A 23,899-nucleotide genomic window follows, 5' to 3' on the forward strand; every position below is an offset into this window, starting at 1 on the left:
CGACCTGATAGAGGTCTACAAGATTATGAGGGGCATAGACAGAGTGGATAGTCAGAGGTTTTTCCCCAGGGTAGAGGGGTCAATTACTAGGGGGCATAGGTTTAAGGTGAGAGGGGCAAGGTTTAGAGTAGATGTACGAGGCAAGTTTTTTTACACAGAGGGTAGTGGGTGCCTGGAACGCGCTACCGGAGGAGGTGGTGGAAGCAGGGACGATAGTGACATTTAAGGGGCATCTTGACAAATACATGAATAGGATGGGAATAGATGGATACGGACCCAGGAAGTGTAGAAGATTGTAGTTTAGTCGGGCAGCATGGTCGGCACGGGCTTGGAGGGCCGAAGGGCCTGTTCCTGTGCTGTACTTTTCTTTGTTCTTTGTAATAAAAATCTGGTGATGACCATGAAACCATTGTCGATTGTTGTAAAAAAAAACATCTGGTTCACTAACATACTTTAAGGAAGGAATTCTGCCATCCTTACCTGGTCTGCCCTCCATGTGACTCCAGACCCATAACAATGTGGTTGACCCTTAACTACCCCTCAAGGGTAATTAGGGATGGGCAATAAATTCTGGCACAGCCTGCGACACACGTCCCATTAATTAATTTTTTTTCAAGTATCTGCGGTGATTGTAACAGTATGAAAACTGAGAACATCATAAAGCCATAGACATAGAACACAAGACATTGGACGTCAGACACCAACTTTGTTAATATATTTAGAATTTTAATAAAATAAAAGCATCATCGTTCAGACAGTACATTTTATCCTACAACAAGCAAAAAATGTTTTCACTGGTTTCTGCTTCAATTTTAGGTTTTAATAATTACTCTCAGTGTTGTTATAAGTGCTTCAGTTGCTATTATTGAGAAGTTATAAAATAAGATTGCACATTAGCCAATACCCTGATGTTACTCCAATGCACTTAATTAAAATCACCTCACATCACTCCCAACTCTTCTCACAGATCTGTATCTGGTAGTACAGCATGTCACCCTAAATGTTTGAACTTGGGAGTTCAAAGTGCTCTGTCCAGACACCACCCAAACCTGGATGGAGGAAAAATTATAACACTGGACATTTTCACAGTTTAGCTGGATATAGGTTGAAAATGTCACTTTCCCCACCAAATGCGCCCGACAGAAAATCTTAATGGAGTTCAAAACAGCAAATAATAGACAGCATATAAATATGGAGGGTCAAATTGGACAACGCAGGATATGTTAAAGATTGTGTGATATTTCTCAGTGAAAGTGCTAATCTGGTCAAAATACACTTTGTGGATATCAAACAGTGCAATTTGAACCCAGGACATTTCTACTTAGAACTAGCCCTCGAGTGCAATATTCGCCTCAGTCTCTAAGCATCAACCTCCCGTCGACAATCTTTAATGTGCACTAGCTTTTGTCTGGCAGCATTTATATCTAGAAAATAAAACCAAATTGGCTAAAATAAAAAACAAAAGTACAAAAACTCGATAGCCACCCAGGACAGGATACGGTAAAAAGCTCCAGCCTCTGTTTTAAGAATCACGACAAAAGTTTATTGCTGTTTGAGACACCTCCCAAAACATGCATTGATGCTTCATCCCAGAACACTCACATGACCCAAGCAATATACCGCAAAGCGGTTATTACTTCACTATGTACAGTAGTGTGATATTTCCGGTGAAAGAATCTAGTCCTCACATTTATGACATGGGTAAATGTCGCTTCAGCACTTCCTTGGACGATGTGGCTATGAAGTCTGGGAAAATGACGTCAAATTCCACGATTAGGTCACCTCGGCGGTCCGGGTTTTTTGGGAATGGCAATCCTTTGCCACTTATTCTCTTCCTTGCTCCTGGTTTGATCACGTCCTGAGTTGTTAATGGGATTGACCTGCCTTCCATGGATGGTACATGAATAGCACAACCGCATAAAGCCTGCAATGAAGAAGGATAAATATAATCAGCTGAAAGATCACTGACGGGACTCTGACATTCTCTTTGCTTGGTAACTTAGTCATTTTTCCGAGATGCTTGTGCATTTACCATGTGCTGCTGGACAATGATCAGAAACACAAAGTCCTGGCCCATTCATTGCGACCCCCTCGCCCACCTGCCAATCACTCCTTTTTTAATAAATTTAGAGTACCCAATTCATTTTTTCCAATTAAGGGGCAATTTAGAGTGATTAACTACTTTTGAAGCACAGTTATGTAGGTAAATGCGGTGCCAAAGTTGCACAGAAGCAGCAATGCGATGGATGAACAAAAAAAAAAAAAAAAAAAAAAAAAACTGTTTCAGGGCAGCTCATTGGCGCAGTGGTAGCACTGCAGTCTCACGGCGCCGAGGTCCCAGGTTCGATCCCGGCTCTGGGTCACTGTCCGTGTGGAGTTTGCACATTCTCCCCGTGTTTGCGTGGGTTTCGCCCCCACAACCCAAAGATGTGCGGGCTAGATGGATTGAACACGCTAAATTGCCCCTTAATTGGAAAAAATGAATTGGGTACTCTAAATTTATTTTAAACTGTTTCACTTGTGCTAATTGAGCATGTTGGCCTAAATGCTGGGTAAATCTGCTGCTCAAAGACAGCAACTCCAACACTTCAGCACTCCCTCCCTACTGCACAGGATAGGGCTTTGGCTCAGCCTTCAAGGGGGATGTGGGGGCAGATATCAGCACTGAGAAAAATTGCAAAGAAAAGGAAATGAAGGTAGCATAATTGAAACAGATACTTAGTTACTGCGAGGCACCCCGTCAGTTTCAGAGTGTACATCTTGATATGGTTCAATACTGCAGCCTACAACATAATAATAATCGCTTATTGTCACAACACAGGCGGGATTCTCCTCAACCCGGCGGGGGACCCCGGCGGGACGGAGTGGCGTGAACCACTCCGGCGTCGGGCCGCCCCAATGGTGTGTAATCCTCCGCACCTTCAGGGGCTAGGCCCGGCCCGGAGGGGTTTGCGCCCCGCTGGCCGGCGGGAAAGGGGCTTGGCGCCACACCAACCGTGGCCGAAGGGACTCCGCCGGCCGGCGCGGGCCCGCGCACGCGCGGGAGCATCAGCGTCTGCTGACGTCATCCCCGCGCATGAGCACATGGAGTCACTTCTGCACCGGGAATGGCGGATGACCACGGCCTCCGGAGCAGAAGGAATAGAGTGCCCCCACGGCATTGGCCTGCCCGCGGATCGGTGGGCCCCGACCGCGGGCCAGGCCACCGTGGGGGCACATCCCAGGGCCCCCCGCAACCCCCCAATAACCCTGGAAGCCGCCAGGTCCCGCAGGTAAGGGACCAACTCCAATTTACGCCGGCAGGACTGGCTACAGGCGGGCGGGACTTTGGGCCATCGCGGGCCAGAGAATTCGGACGGCCCCGGGGCCCATTGAGCCGCGCCTGACCCCGCCATTCTCCGAGGCGGGCGACGCGACTCACGCCACGCCGGTTTTTTGGGGGGTGGGAGAATTTGGAGGCCGGCGTGGCCGGGATTCAGGCCGTCCCCCGGCGATTCTCCGACCCAGCGGGGGGGTCGGAGAATCCCACCCAACCGCTTCAATGAAGTTACTGTGAAAAGCCCCTAGTCGCCACATTCCAGCACCTGTTCGGGGAGGCCGGTACAGGAATTGAACTGCGCTGCTGCCGTGTTCTGCCTTGCAAGCCAGCGATTTAGCCACTGTGCTAAAAATTGCTAAAACTGTCATTTTGACAGTATTGCTTAGCAGAAGCAATTTGAATTAACATAGCACTTTTAACCTGGAAGAATCTCAATCTTCCAGATGCTGGAAAGGAATAAAATCAGACAAAAAAAATGGATGATATTAGGAGTGAAATTAAATGAAAATGAAATGAAAATCGCTTATTGTCACAAGTAGGCTTCAAATGAAATTACAGTGAAAAGCCCCTTGTCGCCACATTACGGCACCTGTTTGGAGAGGCTGGCACGGGAATTGAACCCGCGCTGCTGGCCTTGTTCTGCTTTACACGCCAGCTGTTCAGCCCACTGTGCTAAACCAGCCCCTGGTGGATAATTTGTTAAAATATCCCAGCATTGACTTTAAATGATTCGAGAGCAGGGACTCTTCCACTCGCTGAATATTTGAATTTCTTTTTAAAAATAAATTTAGAGTACTCGTTTTTTTCCCCCCCCCCACTTAAAATGATAATTCAGCATGGCCAATCTACCTAGCCTGCACATCTTTTTGGGCTTGTGGGGGTGAGACCCACACAGTCACGGAGGGAATCAAATATTCATCCAAGAGTCTAAACAATGGAATATATCCTGCCATTCAACCGCATAAGGCATCACTGCTAAGACTGATCCTGTCTCGCCAAAGTTGCACCTCCACACTGTTAGACGTTTTAGTTGCTGTGATATGAAGAGTATAAAGTTCTGTTCTTTTTTCACCAACACACATTTATTTCATTCCAACAGACTTTGCACAAAACTCTAACTACACATCACCTGACAGAGGCCACCGGAAGCCCCTTTACATATCAGTGTCAATTAATGGATACTTAACATAAATGAGACCACTAATTGCAATGTCTCTTAACCCATTACTTAACACACACCACTTGCCTGGATGGGTGCAGTTCCAACAACACTCAAGAAGCTTGACACCACCCAGGACAAAGCAGCCCGCTTGATTGGCATTGCTTCCACAAACATTCATTCCTTCCACCACTGACGCACAGGAGTAGCAATGGACACCATCTACAAGATTACCTGCAGAACCTCACCAAGGATCCTTGGACAGAACCTTTCAAAACCATGACTGCGACAATCCAGCTGACAAGCAGCAGTAAATTGGGATGCCAACACCTGGAAATTCCTCTCCAACCACACACCTTCCTGACTTGGAAATATATGGTCGTTCCTTCACCGTCACGGAGTCAAAGTCCTGGAGCTCCATCCCTCACAGCACCCTGGGTGTACCTACACCACATGAACTACAGCGGCTCAAGAAGGCAGCTCACCACCACCTTCTCAAGGGCAATTCAAGGGGATTTTCACAGTAACTTCATTGCAGTGTTAATGTAAGCCTATTGCTGACAATAATAAAGATTATTATTAATTCAGGATGGGAAATAAAGGCTGGCCTAGCCAGTGAATCCCGCATCCCTTAAATGTGTTTGTACCACATCCAAAGAAAGTATTTTAATAAAGTATTCACAAAGCATTTACTGCCCATCCCTAAAATTGTAAACAAACTGCCTTCTGCAACGGTCAGGAACAGCTGCAAACAAACAGATTGGGATTATTCGCCCCATCACGTCTGCCCCAGCTCTGTGTAAGAGCGATCCAATTACTCTCGTTTCCCCTGCTCTTTCACCCTCAGCCCGAACATTTGGTTTTTTTCCCCTCTCAAGTATTTGACCAACTTAGTTTTGAGAACCAACCCTTCAGGCAGTGCATTCCAGAACAGGACAGCTCGTTGTATAAAATTAATTCTTATCTCCATTCTTTTTCCAATTACGTTTTTAAAAATCGGTGTTTCGGATGGTCCTGCCAGTGGAACAATTTCACCCTATTTATCTGAACCCTCTCCAAGGTCTGGATATTCTTCCCAAAGTGAGGTCCCCAGGATTGGATACAATGGTCCCATTGAGGTTCAACTCGTCATATATAGATATTTTGGGTAACTTCCTGCTTTTACATTTTCTTATCCATTTCTTCTCATTATCCTCAAACTCTCATCCCCTCATGGGGATACCCACATGCCTGCTCTCTGAATGGGTCACCATGCTTCCCAAATATTTTTTACTGTGACTTTCACAACCTTCCAGCCTGCCCCCAAATCTCTTCGAAAAGGAATATTTTTCTGTGCACCATTTATGGTAAAATTGCAAGCTTTTTTAAAAAAAAAAAATTACAATCTTACTGCAGCTACCATAGAGAATCAGCGAATTTACAGAAGGAGGCCACTCAGCCCATCGAGTCTGCACCGGCCCTGCAAAGAGCACTCCACCTAGGCCCACCCTATCACCGTAACCCAACCATATTGGACACTAAGGGCAATTTAGCATGTCCAATCCACCTGACCCGCACATCTTTGGACTGTGGGAGGAAACCGGAGCACCCGGAGGAAACCCACGCGCACACGGGGAGAACATGCAGACTCCGTACAGACAGTGACCCAAGCCAGGAATCGAACCTGGGACCCTGGAGCTGTGAAGCACCTGTGCTAACCACCGTGCTGCCCCATATAGATGAGGTTCCGCCCCAGCTTAGACATCATCAAGTTTCAAGCCAACACATTACATTCAACATGGCCCAACCAACCATCGTTAAAAAGAAAACCGATTACAAATAAAAGTCTGCTGGACGGTGCATTGAACAGGGTGTTTCTGTGCGCCTCTGGCGCCGAGAAAGACCCCGCTATTCAGCGGCACTTGGCCGTTTTGTTTGGCCCCAGCGAGGAGCGCCCCGTCATGGCCACTCTTAAGTCTTTAAGACTACTCACGGATCAGGGAGCCATTCAAAAAAAAAAATTTAGAGTACACAATTCATTTTTTTTTCCCCAATTAAGGGGCAATTTAGCGGAGCCAATCCACCCATCCTGCACATCGTTTTGGGTTGTGGGGGCGAAACGCACGCAAACACGGGGAGAATGTGCAAACTCCACACAAACAGTGACCCAGAGCCGGGATCGAACCTGGGACCTTGGCGCCGTGAGGCAGCAATGCTAACCACTGGGGGCGTCATTTTTAAAGGCAATCCCGATCTTTCAACCCCCTTTCTGCACCATGGCTTCAGGACCCCCGCTACTTCACCCAAACTACTTCTTCTGGGGTCCTTGAGCCCCCCTCCTCACCCCAGTTCTCATGGGCAAAGCTCCCCCTCCAGCCCGAACCCTGGCACAGGCTACCTGGCACCTGACAGGTTGGCTGTGCAAAGATGCCAGGGGAAGTGCCAGGGTGCCACCCTGACCTGTACCCGACCACCCGGGGGCCTCAACTTCCCAGCAAGACTCACCGAGGTGCCATCATGACTTTGTGAACCAGTACCAAACGGGTCCAGACGATGTCCCTGGTCGTGCACTCAGAGCCTGCATTGACCAACTGGCAGATGTGTTCACGGACATCTTCAACCTGCCCCTACTCCGCTCCGAGGTCCCCATCTGCTTCAAGAAGATCACCATCAGACCGGTGCCAAAGAAGAACCAGTCAATGTGCCTCAATGACTTCCGTCCGGTGGTCCTGACATCAATCATTATGAAGTGCTTCGAGAGGTTCGTCATGAAGCGCCTCACCTCCATACTCCCAGAATGCCTTGATCCACTGCAATTCACATACCGCCGCAACCGGTCCACAGCAGACGCCATCTCCCTGGCCCTACACTCATCCCTGGAGCATCTCAACTACAAGGACTCCTACATCAGACTCCTATTTATTGACTATAGCTCTGCCTTCAACACCATAATCCCAGCCGAGTTCATATTAAAGCTCCAAAACCTAGGACTTGGCTCCTCCCTCTGCAACTGGATCCTCGACTTTCTGACCCATCGACCACAATCAGTAAGAATAAACAACAACACCTCCTCCACAATAGTCCTCAATACCGGGGTCCCACAAGGCTGCGTACTTAGTCCCCGAATATACTCACTGTACACACACGACTGCATGGCAAAATTTGGTTCCAACTCCATCTACAAGTTTGGTGGCGACACGATCATAGTGGGTCAGATCTAATACAACGACGAGTCAGAATACACGAGGGAGATAGAGAACCTAGTGGAGTGGTGCAACGACAACAATCTCTCCCTTAATGCCAGCAAAACTAAAGAGCTGGTCATTGACTTCAGGAAGCAAAGTACTGTACACACGTCTGTCAGCTACAACAGCGACGAGGTGGAGATGGTTAACAGCTTCAAATTCCTAGGTGTGCACATCATCAACAATATGTCCTGGTCCACCCACGTCGACTCGACCAAGAAAGCACAATTGTTATGGGAGAGGTGTTTTCAGAACCCCAAAATGTATCATGGAGTTCACCCAACTCCCACCTTTAATGGATTGTGGCTTTTGAAGCACACGGCTTGTTCCCCAGGTGTGGTATTACAATTATGGACACGTGGTTTTTAAAACAAAACAATGTTTATTCCATGAACTCAACTTAACCTTTTAAATAAACATTGGATCTCTTAACACCCCTTACTTCAAAGATAACCCCGAAAATACTACAACACTAAATAATCCTTCAAACTGTTCTTTTAAACATCCAAAAGGCTTCACCTTCAAAAACAGACATGAGGTTACATTCAATGTATTTATAGTTTTTGGATTTGCAGACATCAACAGACCAGCTCTGTGTTTTTTTCCTGCAGCTCTCAGCAAAACACACAGACGCTACCAGCTTTCTCCTCAAACTGAAACTAAAAACTCAGAACTAACCTCAAAATGGCCGAACTGAGCTCAGCTCCACCCACTCTGATATCATTATTTTCTTGAAGGTACATTACTTAAACATCCATTTCTTAAAGGTACTCTCACATGACACAATAGCGCCTATACCTCCTCAGGAAACGAAGGTAGTTCAGCATGTCCACACTGCAGCACAGTGGTTAGCACTATTGCTTCACAGCGCCAGGGTCACAGGTTCGATTCCCGGCTTGGGTCACTGTCTGGGCGGAATCTGCACGTTCTCCCAGTGTCTGTGTGGGTTTCCTCCAGGTGCTCCGGTTTCCTCCCACAAGTCAAACGGGCTGGTTTAGCACACTGGGCTAAATCGCTGGCTTTGAAAGCAGACCAAGGCAGGCCAGCAGCACGGTTCAATTCCCGTACCAGCCTCCCCGAACAGGTGACTAGGGGCTTTTCACAGTAACTTCATTTGAAGCCTACTTGACAATAAGCGATTTTCATTTCATTTTTCACAAGTCCCGAAAGGCTTGTTAGGTGAATTGGACATTCTGAATTCTCCCTCTGTGTACTCGAACAGGCGCCGGAGTGTGGCGACTTGGGGCTTTTCACAGTAACTTCACTGTAGTGTTAATAAGCCTACTTGTGACACTAATAAAAGATGATAAAGACTCTTGCCAACTTTTACAGGTGCACCATAGAAAGCATCCTATCTGGCTGCATCACAGCCTGGCATGGCAACTGCTTGGGCCAAGACAGGAAGAAACTTCAGAGAGTCGTGAACACCGCCCAGTCCATCACACAAACCTGCCTCCCATCCATTGACTCCATCTACACCTCCCGCTGCCTGGGGAAAGCGGGCAGCATAATCAAAGTCCCCTCCCACCCGGCTTACTCACTCTTCCAACATCTTCCATCGGGTAGGAGATACAAAAGTCTTAGAACACGCATGAACAGATGACCCTCCTATGGACTGACCTGATTAATACTACATTCCTGTATGCTTCACCCGATGCCGTGTCAATGTATTTGCATTGTGTATCTTGTGTTGCCCTATTGCGTATTTTCTTTTCATGTACCAAATGATCAGTTTCAGCTGCACGCAGTAAAATACTTTGCACTGTACCTCGGTACACGTGATAATAAACAAATCCAAATTCAAATCATGCTCCCTCAGGCATTGACCATTATAAACTTGTTATTCCGTTTGCTGATTTTGTACCATTTTGTTATTTGGGTGAATACAGTCTGATGCTGACTTCTGATATTTTTCGTTCTTATTTTTAATGTTTCCCATATTTCGCAATGTATATTCACAACATGAGAAAGCTTGGAAGGAGTAAAGTTAATTCAGTCCACCAAGCCAATTCCTTCCAGAACAGGCATTACATGCAGACATATGAATTAGGAGCAAGAGCAGGCCATTCGGCCCCTCGAGCCTGCTCCCCCATTCTACAAGATGATGGCTGATCTGATCTACAGCCTCAACGCCACTATCCTGCCTACCCCCGATACACTTTGTTCTCACTCCCTTGATAGTCAACAATCTATCTACCTCTACCTTAAAAATATTCAATGATCCCACCTTTACTGCTCTCTGGTCAAGAAAGTTCCAGAGTCTCTTGACCGAGAGAGAAAAATTGTTATTGTTAATCATGAATCAGCTTTCTTCCCCATGTGTCTTACAATTAAATATAACTTTCTAAATCAGAAAAATCACATGAGGTATTTCGATTCCAGACCAGACCCCAACAGTGGCTAGGATACTAGACCAAAACCCCAATATTTTAGTTTATTTGTAAGACTGTGCGTAAAAAATGCTTCATTCTAGGAGTGATTGCATGTCCTGGGTCACTGCCCGTGCGGAGTTTGCATATCTTCCCCGTGTCTGCGTGGGCCTCACCCCCACAACCCAAAGATGTGCAGGGTAGGTGGATTGGCCACACTAAATTGCCCCTTATTGGAAAAAAAATAATTTGGTACTCCAAATTTATTTTTGACAAAGGCCTTAAACACTACTACTCAATTTCCCATTAAACAACAAGAAAGAAACATGGATGCTCTCAATCTATCTTACTATCAGAGAATTGGGGACTCAGCGTCAGGCTGATCAGAATTCAACGCCTCTCTCCAAAGGTTCGCCACAAAAACTAACTCTCTAAAGCTTTTCAAAATGTCACTCTGCTTTCCTTGGCTCCACCCAGCAATGACCTCATCTCACCGAGCTGAAAAAAACTAACCATCTCTGCAGGCTGCAAAATACAGGGACTTTCACGGTCAAACCACTGTGCATTAGCCCACACTGAACAACACATTCCTTTGTCAATTTCACCTGCTTTCTGCTAAAAGTACCCAGGCCCAGTAAAAACAGAATTATTCAAAAACATGACCACTGCAGTCAAACGCACTCTCAACCCAGTTTTAACACTTTCGAGCCTTAAATTGCCCAATACTTCAAATTCAATATTCCTAGAATCTTGCAGTCGTCACAGTAGCAATTCTAAATTTCCAGCATACAAACAAGTTCTTGGGCAGGTATTTCCAACCCTGCAGCGGGATCGGAATGGGAGATTTGGCTGAGCGTCAAATTCCCTGCCCTCACTAGCAGCGGTAGCGGGGGCAGACTCACAATGGCAAATCCCGGCCCTATCTGAACACAAAATTGTAAAATTACACCTCGTCCCCTTTCCTAACTCCAAGTATCATCACGCCTTGACGACAATCCAAGCTAATTCAGCACAATTTGCAAAATTAACCTCAGGATATTCTGGTCTGGATGACTCATTTATACCCTTGGATACATGAGCTGTCAGAGGAGAGATATAAAAGCAGGTCTGTTCTGAGAAGGTTTATGGTTACTGCTATGTAGTAACAGAAAACGTTTCAAAAAATAAAATCAGCTTGCATTATTTATAGCTCCCTATAAACTGACTGTATTAACGATGCTGAACAACAACGAGTGGATTTTTCACATCAAGGCCTTTGACGAAGCTAGAGATTAATGTGACAATTATAATTTAAGGTACTGTGTATATTTCCTCCGGGTGCACCGATTTCCTCCCACAAGTCCCGAAAGACGTGCTTTTAGGTGAATTGGACATTCTGAATTCTCCCTCAGTGTACCCGAACAGGTGCTGGAATGTGGCGACTCGGGGCTTTTCACAGTAACTTCATTGCAGCGTTAATGTAAGCCTACTTGTGGGACTAATAAAGATTATTATTATTATTTGGGAATTTTGGACAGATCGCCTGCTGAATGCTGGTGTGTTCTCCAGCTGGTTAGGGAGGGGCAGTGGGCTCTTGTGGGTGGTCATAATGGTAATGAGAGTTGGCCAACTCTCAGCCTTCCCCAACTCTCACCAGTTTGGCTTGGAACTGGTGGTGGTAACAAACATAACATTCATTTGTGAGTCTTTACCATGGTAAAAACAAAAGTGAGGAGGGCAGCGCATGGCATATTCTCCAGTCCTCCGGGACATCCCCTGAAGACAGCGAGGATCCAAAGATTTCTGTCAAGGCCTCAGCAATTTCCTCTCCAGCCTCCTTCAGTATTCTGGGGTAGATTCCATCAGGCCCTGGGGACTTATCTACCTTAATATTTTTTAAGACACCCAACACCTCGTCTTTTTGGATCACAATGTGACCCAGGCTATCTACACCCCCTTCTCCAGACTCAACATCTACCAATTCCTTCTCTTTGGTGAATACTGATGCAAAGTATTCATTTAGTACCTCGCCCATTTCCTCTGGCTCCACACATAGATTCCTTTGCCTATCCTTCAGTGGGCCAACCCTTTCCCTGGCTACCCTCTTGCTTTTTATGTACGTGTAAAAAGCCTTGGGATTTTCCTTAACCCTATTTGCCAATGACTTTTCGTGACCCCTTCTAGCCCCCCTGACTCCTTGCTTAAGTTCCTTCCTACTTTCCTTATATTCCACGCAGGCTTCGTCTGTTCCCAGCCTTTTAGCCCTGACAAATGCCTCCTTTTTCTTTTTGACGAGGCCTACAATATCACTCGCCATCCAAGATTCCCGAAAATTGCCGTATTTATCGTTCTTCCTCACAGGAACATGCCGGTCCTGTATTCCTTTCAACTGCCACTTGAAAGCCTCCCACATGTTAGATGTTGATTTGCCCTCAAACATCCGCCCCCAATCTATGTTCTTCAGTTCCCGCCTAATATTGTTATAATTAGCCTTCCCCCAATTTAGCACATTCATCCTAGGACCACTCTTATCCTTGTCCACCAGTACTTTAAAACTTACTGAATTGTGGTCACTGTTACCGAAATGCTCCCCTACTGAAACATCTACCACCTGGCCGGGCTCATTGCCCAATACCAGGTCCAGTACCGCCCCTTCCCTAGTTGGACTGTCTACATATTGTTTTAAGAAGCCCTCCTGGATGCTCCTTACAAACTCCGCCCCGTCTAAGCCCCTGGCACTAAGTGAGTCCCAGTCACTATTGGGGAAGTTGAAGTCTCCCATCACCACAACCCTGTTGTTTTTACTCTTTTCCAAAATCTGTCTACTTATCTGCTCCTCTATCTCCCGCTGGCTGTTGGGAGGCCTGTAGTATACCCCCAAAATTGTGACTGCACCCTTCTTATTCCTGATCTCTACCCATATAGCCTCACTGCCCTCTGAGGTGTCCTCTCGCAGTACAGCTGTGATATTCTCCCGAACAAGTAGCGCAACTCCGCCTCCCCTTTTACATCCCCCTCTATCCCGCCTGAAACATCTAAATCCTGGAACGTTTAGCTGCCAATCCTGCCCTTCCCTCAACCAGGTCTCTGTAATGGTAACAACATCATAGTTCCAAGTACTAATCCAAGCTCGAAGTTCATCTGCCTTACCCGTAATGCTCCTTGCATTAAAACATATGCACTTCAGGCCACCAGACCCGCTGTGTTCAGCAACTTCTCCCCGTCTGCTCTGCCTCAGAGCCACACCTGTCCCTATTCCCTAGTTCTCCCTCAATGCTCTCACCTTCTGACCTATTGCTCCCGTGCCCACCCCCCTGCCTATGTCAATATCATACTTATATAAAAGGCCATATCCACTGCCTCTACAAGGCTTAACGTCTCAGCAGCCAAAGTGCTTTTTACCACTCTCCTTATTTTCTTTGTTTCCCACACAAGCGGGCAACATTTACCATTGTTCCCCAAAAGGAAAATTATAAAACCTCCTGCACTTGAAACCCCATCACAAATTTGAGTAGGATGCATCACTATAAACTATGAGTTTCAAATGCCTACGGTCACCTAAAACCGGGAACTTCAAAACACACTCCTGCATTTTTAGTTTGGGCCAACGCTTTATTTGCTCTTATTATGTCTTCCACTTTGGGATCATTCATTTTTATACTCAACTCTAAGACATCAAAACTCACGTCCAGTCTAGTCTGTCTACCTAACCAGTTCAGTTGCAAAATTAAACTTCGCAGTTGCTCTTTTTCTATTTTTGAAACCATTGCGTCTTTTTGTGAAACTCGGCCACGACTAATTGTTATTGGGCTGATGCTTTCCAAATAAGATTGCTGACGTAAAGTTGCCCCTAACTTAGTCTGTCCAATTTCCAGTCCAATATATTTAAATGCACCGGAAGCCTGACTTCCAACCCTGAATTCTTTCCTCAAACCAGAGATTACAATAGCTTCAAAATCACTAGTCCCACCCCATAAAAAATCATCGACATGCATCACAGAAATGCCAGAAAGATTTCCTTTATAGTGCCAGTAAAACATTGCAGGATCTGCTTTCAACTGGCAACAGCCTAACTTTAACAAAACTGACCTTACCGAAAAATACCAGACTCTAGATGCATCATTTAATCCATATACACATTTGTTCAACTTCCAGAGTACCCCTTCTGTGTTAGCTGCTTCTTTAGGAGGACGGTGAAAAATGTCTCTCTGGAGCTGATGCCCCTGCAAAAAGGCAGCTTTTATATCTATAGATTTGCATTCCCATGCCTTTGTGGCTAATAGAGCCAAGGAGATCTTTAAAATAACCTTTCCTGCTGCAGGTGAATCTACCCTTAAATCCTGATCTTCTAAGTTTTTTTCAAATCCCCTTGCCACAAGCCTGGCCTTTGCCTTATAAGTTCCATCCAGAAGAACCTTTTCCGTGCAAATCCATCTGTGGGATAGAGCTCTTTGTCCCCTATCCGGTACTTCCGTGTATACCCTAAATTCACTCCACTATGCAATTCTTGCTGTTTAGCTTCTTTGATAACTTTTTCATCTAATTTATTTGAAGCCACCAAAATCTCACGTGTATGTGGGCTTCTACTCCTACTAATATTTGTAGTCTTACTCATGTTCTGAGATCTTGATAAACCTCTCCCCTCTCCCGCCTGGTATCTCGTTCTGTACTGCTACTGCTGGATCTTTCCCTTCTGCTGTGGGATGACCTGTCAATAGTTCTCAACCTTTTCCTGCAGACCTGTTCACTATCCGATGTACTATCTGAACTGGCACTGCGTTTCTGTGCCCTCATTTTTGAACTTCGTGTTCCCAGTCCATTTTCTTGACTCCTTCCCCTGAATGCTGGACATTCAGCCAATGCTTATACTTTCCAGTGGCCTTCCCTGCTCTACTAATAACAGTTGCATCCTTCCATTGACTAGACCCTTCAGGCAAGTATGTCACTTTTGTACCAACTTTTGACAGTTGCCCTTTCGGAAAAATGGCCTGTTCTAATTCATCAGAAGTGTTGTGTTCCTCCACAGAAACCCTGTCTATATCAGTTAATTGGTCCTCATAGTTCTGTAACACATGCGTACCAGATGATGACTCTGGTTCCTCGTCATGTCGGTCTGCTCTGTCTAAATTTGAAAATTTGTAATCTGTACCCATTATCCTTGATGAATGTACCCTAACAGTTTGATTCCCATGTTGCAAAATAATTGTTTTGCCATCTATGCCTGTGATCTTCCCTGGGCCTTTCCATTCATTAGAATTGTCTCTCTTATAGTATACCATGCCTCCTTGCTGAAAAACGGCATCTGATGGCCGTACGTTATGTCTTAAAGCTCTGCGAATTCTTTCAGAGACTTCTGCTTCCAAAGAAGCTTTTCTACTGCTGTGTAATGCATTTAAATGTTCAGCAAAACCAGAGCTAATTGTAGTCCCCTCCCAAGCTGGAGGCTGGTCATCCAAAATGGACGGAATTTTAGGATTTCTACCAAACACTAATTGATAAGGACTATAGCCCCCAACCATCTGCAATGAATTATTTGCATGTACTGCCCATGCTAAAGCTGAATTTAGCCTGCAATCTGGTCGATCTGCCAAAATTTTCCTAAGCATGTCATCGATGACAGCATGATTTCTTTCACAGACACCATTACTAAATGGGCTTTCTGCAGCCGTATTCTTAATTCTGATATTCATGTTTTCACACATATCCCTAAACTCAGCATTAGCAAATTCTCTCCCATTGTACGTAAGGAATTTTGCCGGTGAACCCATTCCTATCCCTATTTCCACGTTTTGATCCAGAATTACTCTCTTTTCTTTACTTCGTATAATCGTTGATTGACTAAATCTTGTTGCTAAATCTACAAAATGCAAAATAAATATATTATTTGCTTTATCCCAGATCTTAAGGTCCATGGCCACAATGTTGTTAAAATCCCTGGCCAAAGGTAGGGTTACTATCGGTCGTGCTGGTGTCCTTCTGTACTTCCTACAAACTTCACAACGGTCACTAACCTGTTCTATCAGTTTAGTATAGTCGTCATCCCTTACCCCTGCATCCTTTAATAAAATTTTCAGCCTCCGAGGAGACGGATGTGCAAATTGCCTTTTAATACCACAAGCTTTTTATCAGCTAAAGTCCCATTTTCAACTGCCATTAACAAATCCTTAACCACTCTACTTGAAATATTATTTGTCAGTAATGGAATACCATAGTGTCCCGACTGTGTAAATTGCAAGTCCACCGTCTTTCCAAAAACTGTTGCCTTATCCTGTTCCATATCCAGTTTCATGTGTGCTTTCTTCATCAACGGTCTGCTCAGAAGCAAAGGTATCTCACTTGATACAACATCCGTGCTAATGAATTGATTCACTCCGGCAATATTGCAACGAATCACCACTCTTTTCAGCGACTTCAGAGTATTATCATCCCCAAACCTGAAACTTGTGGAACTTTCAAATTCCTTAACCTTTTTACGATTTTCAGCATTCAAAGAGTCCAGGTAACATTTTAACCCGTCAATTCCACACACAGTAGATGTGCAGCCACTGTCCAATGCAGCACAGTTGAAAGGTTCCGCAACCAACACCCTCATTACCGGCGTAAAACTGCTTGTCAATAGGACAATGCCTTCTTTCTGGTCACTATCTTTTTCCTCTTCTGGCTTTTCCGTGTCATGTGTCGCTTCAAACACTCTTTCATAACGAGTTGGACAGTTGAAAGCATAATGGTATTGAGAGTCACATCGATTTATCATGCCCCGTGCATTTCTGGGGTTCATCGTCCTATTGTAGGTTCTAACTGGGTTTCTGTCTGCATAATTTCCTTGTCTCGGTCTCCTTCTATAGTCTTGAGCCCTGTTCGTAGCCATACGATTTCGCCATCCTGTTCGTAGTGTATCTTCCATATTCTGCCTTATTGCAGGCTGACCTATTTGGGTCATCAGAGCCATCGGAATCGAATGTTTCCCCAGAAACTTTTGTAAAGCTTTTGTCATCTGTTCGAATAAGGTATCCTTATCAGTAAACTGAACTCCTGTCAAAACCAGGAGCCTATCCATGTTGCTCACTCTCGCACAGTCAAGTAATTTAAAGGCCAACACAGACTGTGGAAATTCCAGATTGTGTTTCTGCAGCCTTTTATATAGTCTGCCAAATTCCATTATATAGTCTTCCATGGAGATCTTTCCAGAACTTATCAAAATCCGACCATGCTTCATACGCACTTAATAAGTCATCTTTCTTATAAATCTTATCCATATAATGTAATAAAGTCTCCAGACCTTCTTCTGAGTCTAACTCTTCCAATTTCAGCTCAGAAAGCACTTTGTTTCGGATTTTACTGTCATAAGGTAGAGAAAGAGCCAATGCCATACCTTGTTTTCTCTTTCCCAAAGCAGTTACCTTAGTCCACATAACTACTGCACTTCTCCATTGGTCATATGATTCCCTTTCAGAAAATAAGGGGGGGATAGTCATATCCAGCCATCTTTATCCTCGGTTCAGCCATATATCCTTTTTTTTTTCTCACTCACTCCTTGGTTTGATCTGGAAAAGTTGTATCTTTCAACCCTTCACATTTACACAGCAACCATCCTCTGCTGCCAATTGTTAGAATTTTTAGTTGCTGTGATATGAAGAGTCTAAAGTTCTGTTCCTTTTTCACAAACACACATTTATTTCATTCCAACAGCCTTAGCACAAAACTCTAACTATTCATCACCTGACAGAGGCCTCCTGAAGCCCCTTTACAAATCAGTGTCAATTAATGGATACTTAACATAAATGAGACAACTAATTGCAATGTCTCTTAACCCATTACTTAACAAGAAGAGTGGCTCATACTGCTGCCTCACAGCACCAAGATCCCAGGTTCAAACCCGGCTCTGGGTCACTGGCCATGTGGAGTTTGCACATTCTCCCCGTGTTTGCGTGGGTTTCGCCCCCACAACCCAAAGATGTGCAGCTTAGGTGGATTGGCCACGCTAATTGGAAACAATTAATTGGGTACTCTAAATTTAAATGTTAAAAAATAATTGGAGGAGTGTGGTGGTCTTGCGGACGGGAGAGGGAGGGGAATCATTAACTGTAGCTTATCCAACAGACATATAAAGTAAAAGGAAACAAGCATATATTTGACAAAACACCTCTGGGGGTAAACGTACCTCTCTTAAGCTGACACGGGCATGGTAGACAATATTTGATCCGTCCCTCTTAAAGTGGGAATGAAGCTTGTCCTTCAGTACAAAAACCACATCAGCTGGAATAGTGTTGGGCGTTTCGTCCCCTTCTTTAGGGAAAGTGATTTTGGTACCTTCTTTCCAGCCCTTTTTAATTTCAATGGTAAGTATCTTGTCCTCTGTCCTGACGGTCCTACCATCAGGATTCAGCCGCTTCCTGGAGATCTTCATCCTCTTGGTGGAGCCATTGTAGATCTCCTCCAGGGACACTCTGAGGTCGTGGATGATTGGGGGGTCTTGCCTGCGCCGCATCTGCCCCATCATCCCTCCTCCGTGCCTTTCCCTGGGGAAGCCGTTCATGCTGAAGCCTCCAAACTGGGCAAAGGGGTCAGAGTCCACGTCCATGCCCTCTTCCTGATGGCCGTTTGCCATCCTCCTTCCAAAGAACATCTCAAAGGGGTTGGCACCCCCAAAGAATGCTGCAAAGGTGGCATGGGGGTCCCCATGGAAAGTGTAGCGGAATGTTCCTCCTTGCTCATCCGGACCGCCAGCTCCGCCTTTGAGCCCTGTCAAAGGAAAAGAAAGGATGTTTACTAGCAGCATTAGGCTGGTCCTTTCTCGACTGCAAAGGCCTTGTTCTGCCAGGCGATGACACATTTACAATACAGAATTTCCCACATCCTGGACGGCCAGCCCTTGCCAACAAGAGGAATTCAACATGAGGGGTCAGTTTGAAACTTTCCAAACTGTGAAATGAACGTATGAATTTAGAGCAGGAGTAGGCCATTCGGCCCCTCGAGCCTGCTCCGCCATTTAATAAGATCATGGCTGATCTGATTGCGGCCGGAAGGCCACTTTCCTCATTACCACTCGATACCCTTTGGCTTCCTTGTCAGATCAAGAATCTATCGACATCTGTGTTAAAAACATTCAGTGAGCTAGTTTCCCTCACTCTCTGGGAAAGAGAATTCCACAGACTAACAACCTCAAGAGAGAAACAAAATTCTCCTCAGATCAATCTTAAAATGATTATTTATAAATTGTGTACCCCAGTTCTTTTTTTTTTTTAATAAATTTGTGCCCAATTAATTGTTGCCAACTAAGGGGAAATTTAGCATGGCCAACCCATCTAACCTGCACATATTGGGGCAGCACGGTAGCCTTGTGGATAGCACAATTGCTTCACAGCTCCAGGGTCCCAGGTTCGATTCTGGCTTGGGTCACTGTCTGTGCGGAGTCTGCACATCCTCCCCGTGTGTGCGTGGGTTTCCTCCGGGTGCTCCGGTTTCCTCCCACAGTCCAAAGATGTGCGGGTTAGGTGGATTGGCCATGATAAATTGCCCTTAGTGTCCAAAATTGCCCTTAGTGTTGGGTGGGGTTACTGGGTTATGGGGATAGGGTGGCGGTGTTGACCTTGGGTAGGGTGCTCTTTCCAAGCAGACTCGATGGGCTGAATGGCCTCCTTCTGCACTGTAAATTCTATGATAACCTATGATATTTGGGTTGTGGGGGTGAAACTCATGCAGACACAGGGAGAATGTGCAAACTCCACACGGGCAGTGACGCAGGGCCGGGATTCGAACCCAGGTCCTCAGCGCCGCAGTCCCAGTGCAAACCAATGCGCCACATGCCACCCTCTGTGTCCCCCTAGTTCTACTCTCTCCCACATTGGGGAATCTTTCAACATCCAACAGGTCTTTTGCTCCATAAAGGCATCCAGTGATGTGAAACAAGTGTGGTATCCCTACAGTGCAGAAGGAGGCCATTCAGCTAATCAAGTCTGACCGACCCTCTGAAAGAGCACGCTACCCCTGCCCACTCGCCCATCCTATTCCCGCGACTCCACCGAGCCTGCACATCTCAGAACAATAAGGGGCAATTTTAGCATGGCCAATCCACCTACCCTGCACGTCTCAGAACACTAAGGGGCAATTTAGCTTAGTCAATCCACCTACCCTGCACGTCTTTGGACTGTGGGAGGAAACCGGTGCACCCGGAAGAAACCCACGCAGACACGGGGAGCGCGTGCATACTCCACACAGACAGTCACCCGAGGTCAGAATTGAACCCTGGCTCACTGAAGTGGGGTTGCAGTACAGATAAGCCACAGTTTCACTTGAATGGTGGGACAGATTCACAGGAATTGATAGGCAACAGAGGGAGGAGAAAAATAAATTGCAGTGATTACGGGGAATGAGCAGCGGGAATGGGACCACCAGGATTGCTGTCTGAAAGGGCCTGAGCATATTTGAGGGGATGGATGGCCTCCTTCAGTGCTGTTCTTTTCTACGAGTCTGTGAAATGGAGTTGAGGGGAGAAAAACAATCCTGATCTAAACTGAATGGAGCAGATTTTCCATGTTCCACAAAACACAGGCGGCCCTAAAACATCCATTTAGTTAAAAGAAGCAATCCATTTCACGTGTGATGCATTCATTAAACACACCAACATATACATATCCAGGTGTATTAATAGATGCATCGTCATAGGGCCTCTTTAACATCTCACTTGCTGACATTTGCCACAAGTTCAGGGAATAGAATAACTAAAAGACCCGAGCTGTGGGTTATCCTGAGAGAAATGAGAAAGAATGACAGCTTTGGGCATAAGGATCGTCAAAAACACTGGCAACAAAAATAAAACCTTTTGCAAACTCACTCATTAAATCCAAATAGGGAGTTATTCCAGTCACCAATGCTGACTGAAGCAAATGGATTGACAGTTTGTGAAGGAAATGAGAAATGTGACAGGGACTGCTGGACGTTAATGCCTCAGAGACCCTCTCCACCTTCACCCTGGGCTCTCACACACTCGCACTTTGACACCTTTTATTAACAACAACACAAATGAATGTTTCCCCCCCCCCCCCCGGGGGTGAGGGGGCTGTGACTGACCTTCTTCCCCAAACTGGTCGTAGATCTCCCTCTTCTTGGGGTCGCTGAGCACCTCGTAGGCTTCGGCCACCTCCTTGAACTTCTCCTCGGCGTTGGCGGATTTGTTCTTGTCCGGGTGCCATTTCAGGGCTTGCTTCCGATAAGCCTTCTTGATCTCTTCCTCCGAAGCTCCTTTCTGTAAGCCCAGGATGATGTAATAATCCTTCCCCATGCTGCGGTGGAGGGCTGCAGAAGAAGCACTGCTGCCCGGCCGAGAGGTGGACTGGACTGGACTGAGCTGGAGTGGGCTGAGCTGGAGTGGACTGAGCTGGGCTGGAGTGGACTGAGCTGGGCTGGAGTGGACTGAGCTGGAGTGGACTGGGCTGGACTGATGAGCTGAGCTGCTGGTCTCAGCTAAAGTAAGCTAAGCTAGGCTGCTGTGCTGGACAGGCAGCTCCTGTGTGTGTGTGTGTCTCGCAGTGAGCAGCCCCTGTGTGAGTGTGTGTGTGTCCCGCAGTGAGCACCCCTGTGTGTGGGTGGGTGTGTCCCGCAGTGAGCACCCCTGTGTGTGGGTGGGTGTGTCCCGCAGTGAGCAGCCCCCTCCCCCTGGCAGCCTCACCGCCCGGCTCCTTCCAGCACCCTCCCGCAGCGCTGCCGCAAACCATCCAGCATTCCTTCCACACCGCCCTGCCGGCAGTCCCTCACTGGGTCCCGGGCGGGGGCGGGGGCGGGGGGGGGGAAGGGAAGGGAGTCCCTCACTGGGTCCCTGGGGGGGGTGAAGGGAGTCCCTCACTGGGTCCCGGGGGGGGGTGAAGGGAGTCCCTCACTGGGTCCCGGGGGGGGGGGGGGGGTGAAGGGAGTCCCTCACTGGGACCCTGGGGGGGGGGGGGGTGAAGGGGGTCCCTGGGGGGGGGGGGGTGAAGGGGGTCCCTGGGGGGGGGGGGGGTGAAGGGGGTCCCTGGGGGGGGGGGTGAAGGGGGTCCCTGGGGGGGGGGGTGAAGGGGGTCCCTGGGGGGGGGGGGGTGAAGGGGGTCCCTGGGGGGGGGGGGGTGAAGGGGGTCCCTGGGGGGGGGGGTGAAGGGGGTCCCTGGGGGGGGGGGGGTGAAGGGGGTCCCTGGGGGGGGGGGGGGTGAAGGGGGGTCCCTGGGGGGGGGGTGAAGGGGGTCCCTGGGGGGGGGGTGAAGGGGGTCCCTGGGGGGGGGTGAAGGGGGTCCCGGGGGGGGGGGGGTGAAGGGGGTCCCTCACTGGGTCACTGGGGGGGGTGAAGGGAGTCCCTCACTGGGTCCCTGGGGGGGGGGGGGGTGGTGAAGGGAGTCCGTCCCTCACTGGGTCCCTGGGGGGGGGGTGAAGGGGTTCCCTCACTGGGTCCCTGGGGGAGGGGGGGGTGAAGGGAGTCCCTCACTGGGTCCCTGGGGGGGGGGGGTGAAGGGAGTCCCTCACTGGGTCCCTGGGGGGGGGGGTGAAGGGAGTCCCTCACTGGGTCCCTGGGGGGGGGGTGAAGGGAGTCCCTCACTGGGTCCCTGGGGGGGGGGGGGGTGAAGGGAGTCCCTCACTGGGTCCCTGGGGGGGGGTGAAGGGGGTGCCTGGGGGGGGGGGTGAAGGGGGGTCCCTGGGGGGGGGGGGTGAAGGGTGTCCCTGGGGGGGGGGTGAAGAGGGTCCATGGTGGGGGGGGTGAAGGGGGTCCCTCACTGGGTCCCTGGGGGGGGGTGAAGGGAGTCCCTCACTGGGTCCCTGGGGGGGGGTGAAGGGGGTCCCTGGGGGGGGTGGGGAAGGGGGTCCCTGGGGGGGGTGAAGGGGGTCCCTGGGGGTGGGGGGTGAAGGGGGTCCCTGGGGGTGGGGGGTGAAGGGGGGTCCCTGGGGGTGGGGGGTGAAGGGGGTCCCTGGGGGGGGGGGGTGAAGGGGGTCCCTGGGGGGGGGGTGAAGGGAGACCCTCACTGGGTCCCTGGGGGGGGTGGGGTGAAGGGAGTCCCTCCCTGGGGGGTGGGGGTGAAGGGAGTCCCTCACTGGGTCCCCGGGGGGGGGGGCGGTGAAGGGAGTCCCTCACTGGGTCCCTGGGGGGGGGGAGTGAAGGGAGTCCCTCACTGGGTCCCTGGGGGGGGGTGAAGGGAGTCCCTCACTGGGTCCCTGGGGGGGGGGGGTGAAGGGAGTCCCTCACTGGGTCCCTGGGGGGGGGGGGTGAAGGGAGTCCCTCACTGGGTCCCTTGGGGGGGGGGGTGAAGGGAGTCCCTCACTGGGTCCCTGGGGGGGGGGGGTGAAGGGAGTCCCTCACTGGGTCCCTTGGGGGGGGGGGGGGGGTGAAGGGAGTCCCTCACTGGGTCCCTGGGGGGGGTGTGAAGGGAGTCCCTCACTGGGTCCCTGGGGGGGGGGGGGTGAAGGGGGTCCCTGGGGGGGGTGAAGGGGGTCCCTGGGGAGGGGGGTTAAGGGGGTCCCTGGGGGGGGGTGAAGGGGGTCCCTGGGGGGGGTGAAGGGGGTCCCTGGGGAGGGGGGTTAAGGGGGTCCCTGGGGGGGGGGTGAAGGGGGTCCCTGGGGGGGGGGGGGGGTTAAGGGGGTCCCTGGGGGGGGGGGTGAAGGGGGTCCCTGGGGGGGGGGGGTGAAGGGAGTCCCTCACTGGGTCCCTGGGGGGGGTGAAGGGAGTCCCTCACTGGGTCCCTGGGGGGGGTGGGGTGAAGGGAGTCCCTCACTTGGTCCCTGGGGGGGGGGGGGGTGAAGGGGGTCCCTGGGGGGGGGGGTGAAGGGGGTCCCTGGGGGGGGGTGAAGGGGGTCCCTGGGGGGGGGTGAAGGGGGTCCCTGGGGGGGGTGA

The 23,899-nt window shown here is 48.7% G+C and overlaps 1 protein-coding gene and 1 long non-coding RNA gene across 2 annotated transcripts in view; one reads left to right on the top strand and one right to left on the bottom strand.

Moving 5' to 3' along the window:
* Positions 1-9,609, top strand: part of LOC140426068 (uncharacterized) — a 50,879-nt gene extending 41,270 nt beyond the window's left edge. The window contains exon 2 of the long non-coding RNA XR_011948122.1: positions 9,035-9,609. This is a non-coding gene — a long non-coding RNA (uncharacterized lncRNA). The remainder of the gene's footprint in view (positions 1-9,034) is intronic.
* Positions 706-21,695, bottom strand: dnajb4 (DnaJ heat shock protein family (Hsp40) member B4). Its single transcript, XM_072510389.1, has 3 exons — positions 21,121-21,695; positions 18,212-18,792; positions 706-1,924 (listed from the first exon to the last, which is right to left on the bottom strand). Exons 1-3 carry the CDS (start codon positions 21,329-21,331, stop codon positions 1,691-1,693), a joined length of 1,026 nt encoding a protein of 341 aa, XP_072366490.1. The 5' UTR covers positions 21,332-21,695; the 3' UTR covers positions 706-1,690.
* Between the last annotated feature and the right edge of the window lie 2,204 nt (positions 21,696-23,899).

Source organism: Scyliorhinus torazame, chromosome 7 (assembly GCF_047496885.1).
Source record: "Scyliorhinus torazame isolate Kashiwa2021f chromosome 7, sScyTor2.1, whole genome shotgun sequence".
Taxonomy (NCBI): domain Eukaryota; kingdom Metazoa; phylum Chordata; class Chondrichthyes; order Carcharhiniformes; family Scyliorhinidae; genus Scyliorhinus; species Scyliorhinus torazame.

What these genes read in the sequence shown, in the direction of transcription:
- dnajb4 (XM_072510389.1), bottom strand. Translation starts at nt 21,331, where the DNA reads ATGGGGAAGGATTATTACATCATCCTGGGCTTACAGAAAGGAGCTTCG. An exon ending in CGACCAGTTTGGGGAAGAAG is followed by an intron (nt 18,793 to 21,120) that starts GTCAGTCACAGC and finishes TTCCTTTGACAG; the next exon opens with GGCTCAAAGGCGGAGCTGGC. An exon ending in CCCGTGTCAGCTTAAGAGAG is followed by an intron (nt 1,925 to 18,211) that starts GTACGTTTACCC and finishes TCTTCATTGCAG; the next exon opens with GCTTTATGCGGTTGTGCTAT.